The sequence below is a fragment of the Phycodurus eques genome, chromosome 9 (assembly GCF_024500275.1).
Source record: "Phycodurus eques isolate BA_2022a chromosome 9, UOR_Pequ_1.1, whole genome shotgun sequence".
In the NCBI taxonomy this organism is placed as follows: domain Eukaryota; kingdom Metazoa; phylum Chordata; class Actinopteri; order Syngnathiformes; family Syngnathidae; genus Phycodurus; species Phycodurus eques.
Genome location: NC_084533.1, coordinates 11738246 through 11752200, shown reverse-complemented (window position 1 = coordinate 11752200; position 13955 = coordinate 11738246). Strand labels below are relative to the sequence as shown.

The window sequence follows — 13955 nt, the reverse complement described above, 5'->3', positions numbered from 1 at the left end:
ATGACCCTGCTCCAATTTGCCAGATCAAGGCCAAATTCTTCCAAGATGAATAGACTGAGGAGGTGCAACGAACGGCCTCCTCCTCTGCAGAACTATAGTTGCCTACAGGCTTCTCCAGCTGTGGGAAGTGAGACGATTAACGAGAAAAGCACACAAAATCACCCCAAGGAATCAGATGCATGCACTGAGAGTCTGTGTGCTGATACACATTTATTTTCACAATACATAAAGTACACACATAGTAAACCTTACATTGAGCTTTGGTACCATAGCTTGTGGTTGAAGTGTCGCATACGTGCATGACGTTTGTAGGTGCACGCTTTATATCAGTGCACAGTAGCCCCTCATTATAAGCAATTTGCTGCAACAATATGTACAGTGAATAGACTGTACAAAAAAGGCACTCATTTGTTTCATTTTGTGTGAAGGCAGTGATATGCTATTTTTATTATTCTCCTCAGTGTAACAACCACACATCCTCACTGGCAGGTGACACCTAAATCTATTTCGGCCGTTTATATTTGTTTTTTTCAATTTAAATCAACTTTTTTCTTGCTATTTATGGACACAACTTGAACGTAAGTATTGGGACATACACTGACAAGAAGATAACATGGAGGAAAATATAGGAGCAGACACCCTTTGTAGCTTCCACTTTTGAAAATAAGACAATCTACAAGATTGTGTCTGGGAGATGTTTTTGTGAAATTGGACTACCTGGCTCTCAAGTTCACACATACATTTATAGACCTTGCTTTATGCATAAAGTTGTCCAAAAATATCTTGCTTTACTGAAAAAATGAAGATTCTGAGGTATAACAAAGATGTACAGTCCTGTCAAAAAGTATTTGCCACCTTCTCAAATGTGTTTATATTTTTTGCAGCGTCCTCACTTTTAAGATCATCCATCCATCCATCCATCCATTTTCTGAGCCGCTTCTCCTCACTAGGGTCGTGGGCGTGCTGGAGCCTATCCCAGCTGTCCTCGGGCAGGAGGCGGGGTACACCCTGAACTGGTTGCCAGCCAATCGCAGGGCACATACAAACAAACAACCATCCGCACTCACATTCACACCTACGGTCAATTTAGAGTCTCCGATTAATGCACGTTTTTGGGATGCTATGATTGATGGAACTATGAATTTCTGCTCTTTAACAGAAATCCTGACGGAGAATCTTCAGCCATCAGTTTGATAACGATCTAAAACACACCAGCAAGTCAACTTCTGTATAGTTAAAATAAATAAAGAAAGAAATAAAAATAAAAGTGGCCGAGTCAAAGTCCAGAGTTGAATCCGATTGAAATGCAGTGGCATGATGTTAAAAGGACCGTTCATTCTCGAAAACCCTCCACTGTTGCTGAATTAAAACAATTCCGAAATATCTCCACAGAGATATGAAAGACTCATTGCCAGTTTTGGAAAATGCTTGATTTCCGTTGTTCCTGCTGAGGAGGACCAGTTATTAGGTTTAGGGGGCCATTACTTTTTCACGCAGGGCCAGGTAACTTTGAAATAGTTTTTTTTTCCTTAATAAATGAAATCACCATTTTTAAAACTCCATTATATTTTACTTGGTTTATGTTTGTCTGATATTTACATTTGTTTAATGATCTTAAACAAAGTGGGGAAACTATGTAAAAAAAAAAAATATATATATATATATATATATATATATATATATATATATGAATTTGAGAGGGCAGCAAATACTTTGTCACATCACTAGATTTTTTTCAATTTAGTGTTCTCATAAATGCATTGCAATAAACTGATGTACACATGCACACTAATACAGTATCTTCATTTTTCGGATTTAAAACATTATCACATGCCAGCGAGAATTTACAGGTCAAACATCATTTACCAGAGCGAACATTTTACATTTACCTTAACCATGAATATATATATGTGTATATATTCTACATAAAGTGCAAATCTGGCACAAAACTACAAATGAAGACATATTCAGAAAGAAAACATTCATTCCAAAGGACAAAAACATCTCATAGTCTTCTCATTAGCTTATTCAACTAAAGCCATCTATTATTATGGGTTATCAAAACAGTGCATAGATTCCGCATTTCAACATGTGCATTTTCAATATTTTCTAACACATTATGTTTGTTTCTTTATATAAGACCTGGCTATCACACATCTGTATGAGTTATGGATTTCCATGTATCTAACAAATATAGAGAAAAAAGTGTCATACTTTATGGTTAATATTTCCCAAATATCACATTAATTACAGGCAATACTAAAGAATATTATAAGGAATGTACCGTATCTATGTCATCCCAGCATTCTAAGAGTGACAAAACCATGCCGATTATTGATTGTACAGACTTACATTGTGATACATTTTAATTGTGGTGTGTATATATATATATATATATGTGTATATATATATATATATATATACATATATATATGTGTATATATATATATATATATATATATACACACACACACACACACACACACACACACACACACAATTCCAATGAAGTTAAACATAAATAAAAAACGAATACAATGAGTCATGTTCAACCTATATTTAATTGAATTCGCTACAAAGACAAGATATTTAATGTTCAAACTGATAAACTTGATTGTTTTCAGCAAATAATCATTAACTTAGAATTTTATGGCTGCAACACGTTCCAAAAAAGCTGCGACAGGTAGCAAAAAAGGCTGAGAAAGTTGAGGAATGCTCATCAAACACCTGCTTGGAACATCCCATAGGTGAACAGGCTAATTAGGAACAGGTGGGTGCCATAATTGGGTATAAAAGGAGCTTCCCTGAATTGCTCAGTTATTCACAAGCAAAGATGGGATGAGTTTCACCTCTTTGTGAACAAGTGCGTGAGAAAATAGTCGAACAGTTTAAGGACAATGTTCCTCAATGTACCATTGCAAGGAATTTAGGGATTTCATCATCTACGCTCCATAATATCATCAAAAGGTTCAGAGAATCTGGAGAAATCACTGCATGTAAGCGCCAAGGCCGAAACCCAACATTGAATGCCCGTGACCTTCGATCCGTCAGGCGGCACTGCATCAAAAACCGACATCATTATGTAAAGGATATCACCACATGGCCTCAGGAACACTTCAGAAAACCAATGTATGTAAACACAGTTCGGCGCAACATCCGTAAGTGCAACTTGAAACTCTACTATGCAAAGCAAAAGCCATTTATCAAGTGGAAAAGTGTTCTGTGGTCCGACAAGTCCACATTTCAAATTGTTTTGGGAACAATTGTTGGTGGACGTCGTGTCATCCGGGCCAAAGAGGAAAAGTACCATCTGGACTGTTATGGACGCAAAGCTCATAAGCCAGCATCTGTGATGGTATGGGGCTGTGTTAGTGCCAATGGCATGGGTAACTTATACATCTGTGAAGGCACCATTAATGCTGAAAGGTACATACAGGTTTTGGAGAAACATATGCAGCCACCCAAGCAACGTCTTTTTCATGGACGCCGCTGCTTATTTCAGCAAGACAATGCCAAACCACATTCTGCACGTGTTACAACAGCGTGGCTTCGTCGTAAAAGAGTGCGGGTACTAGACTGGCCTGCCTGCAGTCCAGACCTGTCTCCCATTGAAAATGTGTGGCGCATTATGAAGCGTAAAATACAACAACGGAGACTCCGGACTGTTGAACAGCTGAAGCTGTACATCAAGCAAGAATGGGAAAAGAATTCCACCTACAAAGCTTCAACAATTAGTGTCCTCAGTTCCCAGAACGTTTATTAAATGTTAAAAGAAAAGGTGATGTAACACAGTGGTAAACATGACCATGTCCCAGCTTTTTTGGAATGTGTTGCAGCCATAAAATTCTAAATGAATGATTATTTGCTAAAAACAAAGTTTATCAGTTTGAACATTAAATATCTTGTCTTTCTAGTGTATGCAATGAAATATAGGTTGAACATGATTTGCAAATCATTGTATTCTGTTTTTATTTATGTTGAACACAACGTCCCAACTTTATTGGAATTGGGGTTTTATATTATATATATATATATATAGATGATGAACAAAGCGTCTCGAGTGTTTGATGGAAATAAAAGGCTCCTTTTAGTTCCCTGTTTATGGCCTGTGTAATGATAGGGGGGGGGGGATCCTCCAGCAAATGTTTTTTTCCCAGATTTTTTTCCAGCATTCCTAAATGTGACTAAAGAAAGCTGTCTTCTACCTCGGGCGTCCCCGAGAAGCCCAGCAGAGCATCTCTCTCGCTGGTCCCTTCCACCCGTTCCTCTTCTGGGAGGGTATCGGCTGTGTCCTGGGAAACAGAGTCTGTCTCCTCTTCCAGAACCACGGAGCTGAGACAGAGACATAATGACACATTTAACAACGTGCCCCTGATCTGGCTGTCACATCACACCACTTTTGTTGCTATTTGTCCTTAAAACAATGAATATCATGCCTCATGGATCTCTCTTTACAGATAGGAAACTGCATTCAAATGTCTGAATCAAAGCGAGACACATTTTGACGTGAATAAACAATGGCTTGCATTCAAAAATAGTCACATTATGGCTGTGTCTTGAAGCCTTAATGTGACCAACCTTGAGCCAACGTGCACATTTTAAATTCGAAAATAATCTCAATGCAAACAAAAATGTCATAGAAAGTGGATACACAGGTCAGTTGACATCGAGTGGGAGAGTATTTAATTCTTCTCCCTGTCTTTTCACCCAAGCCACTACGAGTAGATGACTGAGTGCTGATGAAGCCTATGAGTTTCAGACACATCTTGCTATATGTTTTTTAAATATTTAGTGACTAATTTATACATTCCTGTGCTGGATGGCGCTCTAAAAATGACTGAGGAAATTATGTATTTTACCTACGAATGGGCAGGCCCATTTATGGAGGGCGCACAGGTCAACTGAGCCGTACAGAAATGAGAAAGCATGCGGGAAAGGAGGAGGGGGAGGCCAGACAAACATTGAGCCCACGTCATATCGAAGTGTCGAAGGTTTTGTTGTAATGCTGAATTACAGCATTAGGGGGTGCCAAAATTCACGCATTATAGCTTTTACAAAATTTTATTTGAAATCAGACGTTATGGTGAACTGCGGCATGCAAATATTGAAATTTACAACAACTATTCAATTTATGATAAGAAGGGATTAGGTGGAGAACAATGATTGCAATATCCGTTAAAAGTTAAGAAAGATTCAATGTGCGGAACAGATTGATTCATTTTCCAAACCGCTTCTCCTCACTAGGGTCGCGGACATGCTGGAGCCTTTACCAGCTATCTTCGGGCGAGAGGCGGGGTACACCCTGAACTGGTTGCCAGCCACTCGCAGGGCACAGATAAACAAACAACCATTTGCACTCACATTCACACCTGCGGGCAATTTAGAGTCTTCAATCAACCTACCATACATGTTTTGGGGATGTGGGAGGAAACCGTAGTACCCGGAGAAAACCCACGTAGAACATGCAAACTCCACACAGGCGGGGCCGGGATTTGAACACCGGTCCTCAGAACTGTGAGGCAGATGTGCTAACCAGTCATCAACCGTGCTGCCTGTGGAAAAGATGGCAAATAAATAGAACAAACTCAATGAGAAAGAAACTAAAGTGCTTGAGTGGGGCACATAAAGGGATGAGACCGGCTGGATCTGGCCCCCAGGCAGTGAGTTTGTAGAAGCATTACAGGTTTTGATCCAATCACATGACAAGTAAAGTTCAAATATTTTTTTTTTATAAAATGGATCTCAACCAACACGTGGGGCCAGAGACCTAAAACTCAAAGCAGCGATCTCAAATTTTCAGACCACTTCCATCTCGTTGCTTGATAGACTGCCTGTTCATAAATTCAAATCTATTTCGTAAAAAAGATAAAAAGTAGACATGACTAAAGCTAAGTATTTGCAGAAGTTGAAAATTAGATTTGGAAGAAAGCTCAATGATTTATGGATTATGTCATGACGTTACACCTCCCACCCCATCTGATTTTGACTAGACTTTTTTTCTTCAGGGTTAATCTAATAAAAACATTAGCAACCCCCTGAAAAGCTCAACAATTCATTTGGCCACCAGCGTCAGTTGCACTTGGCTTCATGTTCATTTATTGTACATGAAAAGTGACTATCTCAACATGCCCAATTCAGCTATTGTCTTAGCCTCACATCTGGATGTGTGGGTGTGTGACGGAGAGGAAGAGAGCTGCAGAATTTGGTGGACATGTGCAGGCAGCATCTTAACTTCAAAGTTCGAGTACCTTGCGGGACTTTCTGACTCCATTTCAGTGAACGAGTCCTCAGGCTTGGGGTCCGGGATGGGTATGATGTAGTCGTTGTAGGAAGGGACTACCTCCTGCGAATAAGCCAGGCTTGAGCCCTGACCGCGAGGTTGTGGAGAGAAGGAGAGGGCGACGACAGAGGGGGAGCTGAATGTTGAGTTGGCGTCGGAGAAGGGGGAGGCGAGGCGTGGCTTAGTACGGGCCACAGCCGGGTGGTCACTCTTCAGGAAGTTGTCAATGACTTGGCTGTATCTCTGATGAACAGACATGACTGATAAGCTCCCAAAGGCGATGATACACTCACTGACCTTTAGCATAGATAGACTTTTACCACAAATACTGTTTGAGCATTATTCAATAACCGTGATTTCCAGCTTAAGGTCCATGGCCTAGTACTCTCTTTGTCCTCATTGTAAGACAATTCAGGGCACTTGTAGAATGAATAAGGCACACTAGTACAACCCCAATTCCAAAGAAGTTGGGACGTTGTGTTAAACAAATCAAAATAGAGTACAATGATTTGACAATCATGTTCAACCTATATCTAATTGAATACACTACTAAGATATTTAGTGTTCAAACTGATAAACTTTATTGTTTTTAGCAAAGTTTAGCGCCAAAATGTATTTATTGGAATTGCTTTTCTGAAGTGTTTCTGAGCCCATGTGGTGATATCCTTTACACATTGTCGGTTTTTGATGCTGAGGGATCGAAGGTCACGGGCATTCAATGTTGGTTTTCGGCCTTGCCTCTTACATGCAGTGATTTCTCCAGATTCTCTGAACCTTTTGATGATATTATGGACCGTAGATGATGAAATCCCTCGCCCCATCTTTGCTTGTGAATGACTGAGCAATTCAGGGAAGCTCCTTTTATACCCAATCATGGCACCCACCTGTTCCCAATTAGCCTGTTCACCTGTGGGATGTTCCAAACAAGAGACCCTGGACTGTTGAACAGCTGAAGCTGTACATCAAGCAAGAATGGGAAAGAATTCCACCTACAAAGCTTCAACAATTAGTGTCCTCAGTTCCCAAACGTTTATTGAATGTTGTTAAAAGAAAAGGTGATGTAACACACTGGTAAACACGACCCTGTCCCAGCTTTTTGGGAACGTGTTGCAACCATAAAATTCTAAGTTAATGATTATTTGCTAAAAACAATAAAGTTTATCAACTTGAACATTAAATATCTTGTCTTTGTAGTGTATTCAATTAAATATGTCGAACATGATTTGCAAATCATTGTATTCTGTTTTTATTTATGTTTAACACAACGTCCCAACTTCATTTGAATTGGGGTTGTAAAAGCTTAAACAGTTTTCCACACTTGATCCTTATTTATGATGAAGGCCATTGCCTCATCGCTTTGTGATACTATGCAATTGGAACCATCTGGGACTATTGCCAAACAATGTGAAAGGATGCTGTGACAAAGTCAAACCCTCCAAATCCTTTCCAAGTTCATTTTTGAAGCGTTTAAATTTCTATTAAGATCTGGATCAAATATGTTAATACTTTACTGGAAACATTGACTAAGAAATGTCATGACATTTTCAGAATTCTAAACAATACCAAAGAAAAGTTAAAATCTTAGATCCACACAGACAGTGTGTTATTTACAGCTCCTCACAAAAGTGAGACATTTGTGTAAATATTTTATTATATCTTTTTATGGCACCATTTATAATTTTTCACGAGGGGACTACTCACTTTTGTTGCTTATATTTTAAAAATGATTGGCTGTGTGCGGAGTTACGTTGAGATAGCTTAACATTTACACTGCAAACAGAGGCGGAGCCAGAGGGGAGGCCGGGGTAGCACTGGACCCCCCCTGAAATCTGATCGGACTCCCCCAGATGATTGAAATATCACGGCACCGCACGTCTTGTCGAAAGGAGCCGTTTGCATTTTGAAATCAGTGACACCTTTTGACTGCTAAGTCCCTCCTGTACAGTAGTTGGCGGTATGTACCACAAAGAGTTGCAATCCACATTTATTAGGAGAAGAAGAAACGCCACCGAAGAAGAGGATTTTCCCCAGAGCCGGTCTACGTCACGACCTCATTCTAAAGTAAGTTTTAGTTTAAAAACACTCGTGTTCAGATAGGAGATCGTTTTGCTAGCAGCCACCAGTATCAAGCTAAAGTCAACGTTAGCGAACATTTTCTTTCATCATTACGTATGGGGAATTTTTTATTTATTTATTTATTTTATTTCTTTATTTTTTTAAATCTGAAAAAAATGTATTGTATTTGACCTTACACCTTGAACTTTTTTACATTGTGTGACCGAGTGCACTGGAGCAGTTCGCAGCCGAGTGTGAAGCGGCTGGGATGAGAATCAGCACCTCCAAATCTGAGCCCATGGTCCTCAGTCGGAAAAGGGTGGCGTGCCCTCTCCAAGTCGGGGATGAGATCTTGCCCCAAGTGGAGGAGTTCAAGTATCTTGGGGTCTTGTTCACGAGTGAGGGAAGAATGGAACGGGAGATCGACAGGCGGATCGGTGCAGCGTCTGCAGTGATGCGGACTTTGTATCGGTCCGTTGTGGTAAAGGAGGAGCTAAGCCAAAAGGCGAAGCTCTCAATTTACCGGTCGATTTACGTTCCTAACCTCATCTATGGTCACGAGGTTTGCGTCGTGACCGAAAGAACAAGATCCCGGATACAAGCGGCCGAAATGAGTTTCCTCCGCAGGGTGTCCGGGCCCTCCCTTAAAGATAGGGTGAGAAGCTTGGTCATCCGGGAGGATCTCAGAGTAGAGCCGCTGCTCCTCCACATCGAGAGGAGCCAGATGAGGTGGCTGGGGCATCTGATTCGGATGCCTCCCGGAAACCTCCCTGGTGAGGTGTTCAGGGCACGTCCCACCGGGAGGAGACCCCGGGGACGACCTCAGACACGCGGGTGAGATTATGTCTTTCGGCTGGCCTGGGGACACGTCGGGATCCCCCCGGAAGAGCTGGATGAAGTGGCTGGGGAGAGGGAAGTCTGGGCATCCCTGCTAAAGCTACTGCCCCCGCGACCTGACCTCGGATAAGCGGTAGAAAATGGATGGATGGAGAGTTGGACCGCGTGCCAACCGGCGTAAATAATACAACAAGAAGGCCTCAGCGGTATTGTAGAGAACACAAGTGAACAACAGCATCATGAAGACCAAGGAACACAGTACACAGGTCAGAGAAAAAGTTGTGGAGAAATCTAAAGCAGGGTTAGGTTTTAAAAAAAAAAAATGTGCCAAGCTTTGATCATCTCAAGGAGCACCGCTCAATCCATCGTCCAAAAATGGAAAAAGTATGACAACTGCAAATCTACCACGAAATGGCCATCCACCTAAACTGACAGAGTGAGCAAGGAGAGCAGTGGTCAGAGAAGCAGCCAAGAGACCCATGGGCACTCTGGAGGAACTGCAAAAATCCACAGCTCAGGTGGGAGAATCTGTCCACAGGACAACACCTTATGGAAGAGTGGCAAGAAGAAAGCCATTGTTGAAGGAACGGTATCAGAAGTTCTGTTTACTGTTTGCCAAAAGCCATGTTGGGGACACCGCAAACATGTGAAATAAGGTACATTGGTCAGATGAGACCTCTAACAGATGCTCCCATCCACACTTGAGTTATTTTGAGCAAAATTGTCATCATCTAGATATGTAAAGCTCTCAGAGACATATCCCAAAAGCATAGCTGTCAAGTGCCCTGTTTTGGCCGCGACAGTACCTTATTTTACCCTTCTGTCCCGCTGGCCTTCCGGATTGTTATTGTCCCGTAAATCTCCCGTATTATAATAGTAAAAAACAAAAAAGAAAACAACAACAAAAAAAAACTGATCTCTGTCACTAGCATCGCAAGAGTTAGTGCCGACAGCAGGCACACACTTGAAAAACAAATAAGAGCGATGGATGAACGTGACAAAGAAGGTATTCCTGCCAAAAACAACAACAAAGAGGTCCTGTAAATATTTAGAAAAATGGGACCGCAAATTAAATGTTCTAAAAGAAGAGCACGATGGGGCACAATCACACATTTTGTACAATTTCCAACTGGGATGTTAGTGTCTCACATAGGGGAAGGAATGACGTCAGTCAGCATGAAAAGTCCACCAAGCACCGACGCTGGCTCGAGGCACAGAAACATGCCCCAGGTGATGTCAGCATTTGTGATTAGAAATACCACCGGTATTTGACCAGGTCATAAATGCGGAGGTTAAAATGGCAATGATGTGTGCCAAAAACTGTTGCTTTCACCTTCCGTGACGACAAGTGTGTAGCTGAGATGTTCCCCGAGTCTGCTATCGCACGGAAATACTCAGCAGGAAAAACCAAGGCAACACAAATCATCAAAGATAAGTTCAGTCAAATTAAGTATGAATATTACTGTATGTATGCGTAAAAAATGTCCCTTATTTTCACATCCAAAACTTGGCATGTATGCCCAAAAGACTTGCAGCCTTAATTGCAGTGAAAGGTGCCTCAACAAATTGACGTAGAGGAGCTGAATACAAATACACACCACATTTATTAGCTATTTTCTTAATATTTGGAAAACTATGCATCATTCCTGTTCCACTTTACAATTATGTGCTACTTTATGTTGGTCGATCATATAAAATATCAATTGAAGAAACATTTGTTTGTGGTTGTGAAAAAGTTCAAGGCGTATGAATACTTTTTCCAGGCACTCTATTTACACTGTAAAGAACCAATGTTAAAAGAGTAAATGTATCATTATATATAATTATTTGGCCTCCAGTCATTAGTATGAAATCTACATAGTTACACAGTTGAAGATCACAAACAAGGCAGAGTGAACTCTATAAAAAATATACCTTTTTATAGCTTTCAGTCAGCATGTTGCCCATACTGTGAACGAGGAAGGAGAACTCAGGTCTTTTTTCAAACTTCTCATCCCAGCACTTCTTCATGATCTCATAGCTGAAAACAAAGCATGTATGTATTTCTTCTTTTTCTACATTCATGTTCGGGTTCCTGTCAACACTGAGGAAGCAAAACTTACACTTCATCAGAGGCGTGAGCAGGTTTGGCCATTCTGTATCCTCTCTTTAAGGCACTGTAAAACATCTCATTCATAGGCAGGTCAGGGTAGGGGGTTCCTCCTGTGAAAAGTATGCAAATTGTTTTAAATATATGACCGGGTGGCTGTTCCAACAAGCAAGTTCAACATTATCAATCTGAACCTGAGTTCTGACTTGACTTCCCCTGAAATCGAAAACTGGGATCATTCAGCTCCAGAACAGCTGATCTGAATAAGTTCAATCAAGTCTAAGTATGTTCAGCTTGAGCTAAGCTTGTTGACAGTCACAACCAACATCACCAATGGAGCCCTGATATGTCGATTCACCATGCAAACCGATAAATAAGTACATGTAAGCTGCGTACTTCCTTCCCCCTTGGAATTTGAGGTGCTAATGCGTGCGTTTAGTGATATGAAAATTAGGAGTGGGACTCAATTTAAAAGATATTGTATTAATTCGAGGCTTTGTAATGAATTAATCTTGATTAATAACATTTCAATCATATAACAATATTTGTCCTAAAAAACAACTTGGATCAATTGAAATGGATTTTAGTAGTTGACTGAATCAAATAATTGACACAGACAGGAATATAGTTAACTCTGGAAAAATGCATTTAATCCATCCATCCATCCATTTTCTGTACCGCTTATCCTCACTAGGGTGTGCTGCAGCATATCCCAGCTATCTTTGGGCGAGAGGTGGGGTACACCCTGAACTGGTCGCCAGCCAATTACAAAATGCATTTAATTGCATTTCAATACAAAATAGTAAAAAACTCATTCAATAACCCTGGCCAAAATTAAACAGACCTAAAGTTAAATTTCACATTTTAGGATACTTGGGACGGCACGGTGAACGACTGGCTAGCACATCTGCCTCACAGTTCTGAGGACCAGGGTTCAAATCCCGGCCCCGCCTGTGTGGAGTTTGCATGTTCTCCTCGTGCCTGCGTGGGATTTCTCCGGGTACTCTTGTTTCCTCCCAAATTCCATAAACATGCGTGGTAGGTTGATTGAAGACTCTAAATGGCCGTAGATGTGAATGTGAATGGTTGTTTGTTTATATTTGCCCTGCGATTGGCTGGCAACCAGTTCACGGTGTTCCCCGCCTCTCGCCCAAAGATTGCTGGGATAGGCTCCAGCACGCCCATGACCCTAGAGGGGCTAAGTGGTACAGAAAATGGACGGGATGGCTACAGACAGAGAGAGCGAGAGATGAATTTCTTATATCTCACCAGAATATGAAAACAGTTCTCAGAATAATACAGTGCAATTGTACGCCACTGAAAACTATAACAACATTAATAACCATGACAGAACATTGCCGCATTTTAATGCAGGCAGCTTTCTTGTTGACGCTTAATACAGTGAGTGGGTGCATAATATGTACATGATGTGATGACCTACGAGTTACGATCTTGGCTTATTTAGCGTCTGTGCTCTACAACTGACTGAATATCACCTCTTGAGGAGAAAAATGGTATAAACAAGAGCAGTCCAGTGCTGTTAGCTCAGCACTTAAAGTGCAAGATGCTCCCTTATTTAGCTCTGAAGATATGAATCCCTCTCATGATTGATTTAGTGTGAAAAATGTATTTGGACTCACCGAGTGTGAAAAGCTCCCAGAGAAGAATGCCATAGGACCACACATCGCTCAAAGTTGTGTACAAATTGTGGAAAATACTTTCTGGTGCCATCCACTTGAGGGGCAGGAAGGTCTAAATAGAACACAAAATAGTGTTACAAATTTGAATTTTCAAAAGGGGATGTTTGTCACATGTGGGTAGTAGCTGGACCCAAGAGCAGGCAGAGGCAGATATAAAATGATGAACAGTTTATTGAGGAAAGGTTATGGAGGTGGTCCTGGATGTGTTGGCAGGCAGCGGCATGGACAGGTGGCAGGCAGTGGACAGAACAGGCAGATGGCTTGGAGGCAGGAATGACGTGGGTCAGGACTTAAGGCGCAGGTGGAGACAGGCTTCAGCAAAGAGACGTGGAATGTGGGATGAATTTTCAGAGACTATGGAAGCTTCAATTGGATGGAAGTGGGATTGATGATCTTGGTAATGGGGAAGGGACCAATGAAACGCGGAGTGAGTTTCCGGGACTCTGTCTGAAGCGGGAGGTCGTGAGAAGAAAGCCAGACAGATTGGCCCACCTTGTATTGGGGCGTTGGGGAGCGATGACGGTCCACGAGCTGTTTATTGCGTGTGGCGGACCGGGTCAACGCCGCTCGGACGTCCTTCCACACTGCCTGGATTCTCCGGAGATGATCCTTGATGGCGGGGACTGCCACTGCCTGCACCTGTTCTTTGAATAATGGCGGTTGGTAACCATAGCAAGCCATGAATGGGGACATTCCGGTAGGGGAACTGGTGAGGGAGTTGTGGGCATACGCAATCCATAGGAGGAATTAGCTCCGGGAGGAGAGGTTGCGTGCGGCAACACAAAGGAGGGCATATTCAAGGGATTGGTTTGCCCCCTCCGTCTGGCCGTTGGTCTGCGGATGATATCCTGACGGCAAGCTGGGTGCTGCACCCACCGCTTTACAGAATTCCTTCCATAACAGGGATGAGAACTGAGGACCTCTGTCAGAGACAATATCGATGGGAATACCGTGGAGTCTAAAGACATGCTGGACAAGGAGGTTAGCAGTATCG

The 13955-nt window shown here is 41.7% G+C and overlaps 1 protein-coding gene across 1 annotated transcript in view; it reads right to left on the bottom strand.

Annotated features, from left to right (window-relative positions):
* Positions 1-202: 202 nt before the first annotated feature.
* Positions 203-13955, bottom strand: part of pdgfrb (platelet-derived growth factor receptor, beta polypeptide) — a 53744-nt gene continuing 39991 nt past the window's right edge. Inside the window, exons 19-23 of the mRNA XM_061685570.1 lie at positions 12902-13013; positions 11275-11374; positions 11087-11192; positions 6249-6523; positions 203-4332 (exon numbers count right to left, since the gene is read on the bottom strand). Of these exons, the coding sequence (XP_061541554.1) occupies positions 4185-4332; positions 6249-6523; positions 11087-11192; positions 11275-11374; positions 12902-13013 (741 nt within the window). The 3' untranslated portion in view covers positions 203-4184. The remainder of the gene's footprint in view (positions 4333-6248; positions 6524-11086; positions 11193-11274; positions 11375-12901; positions 13014-13955) is intronic.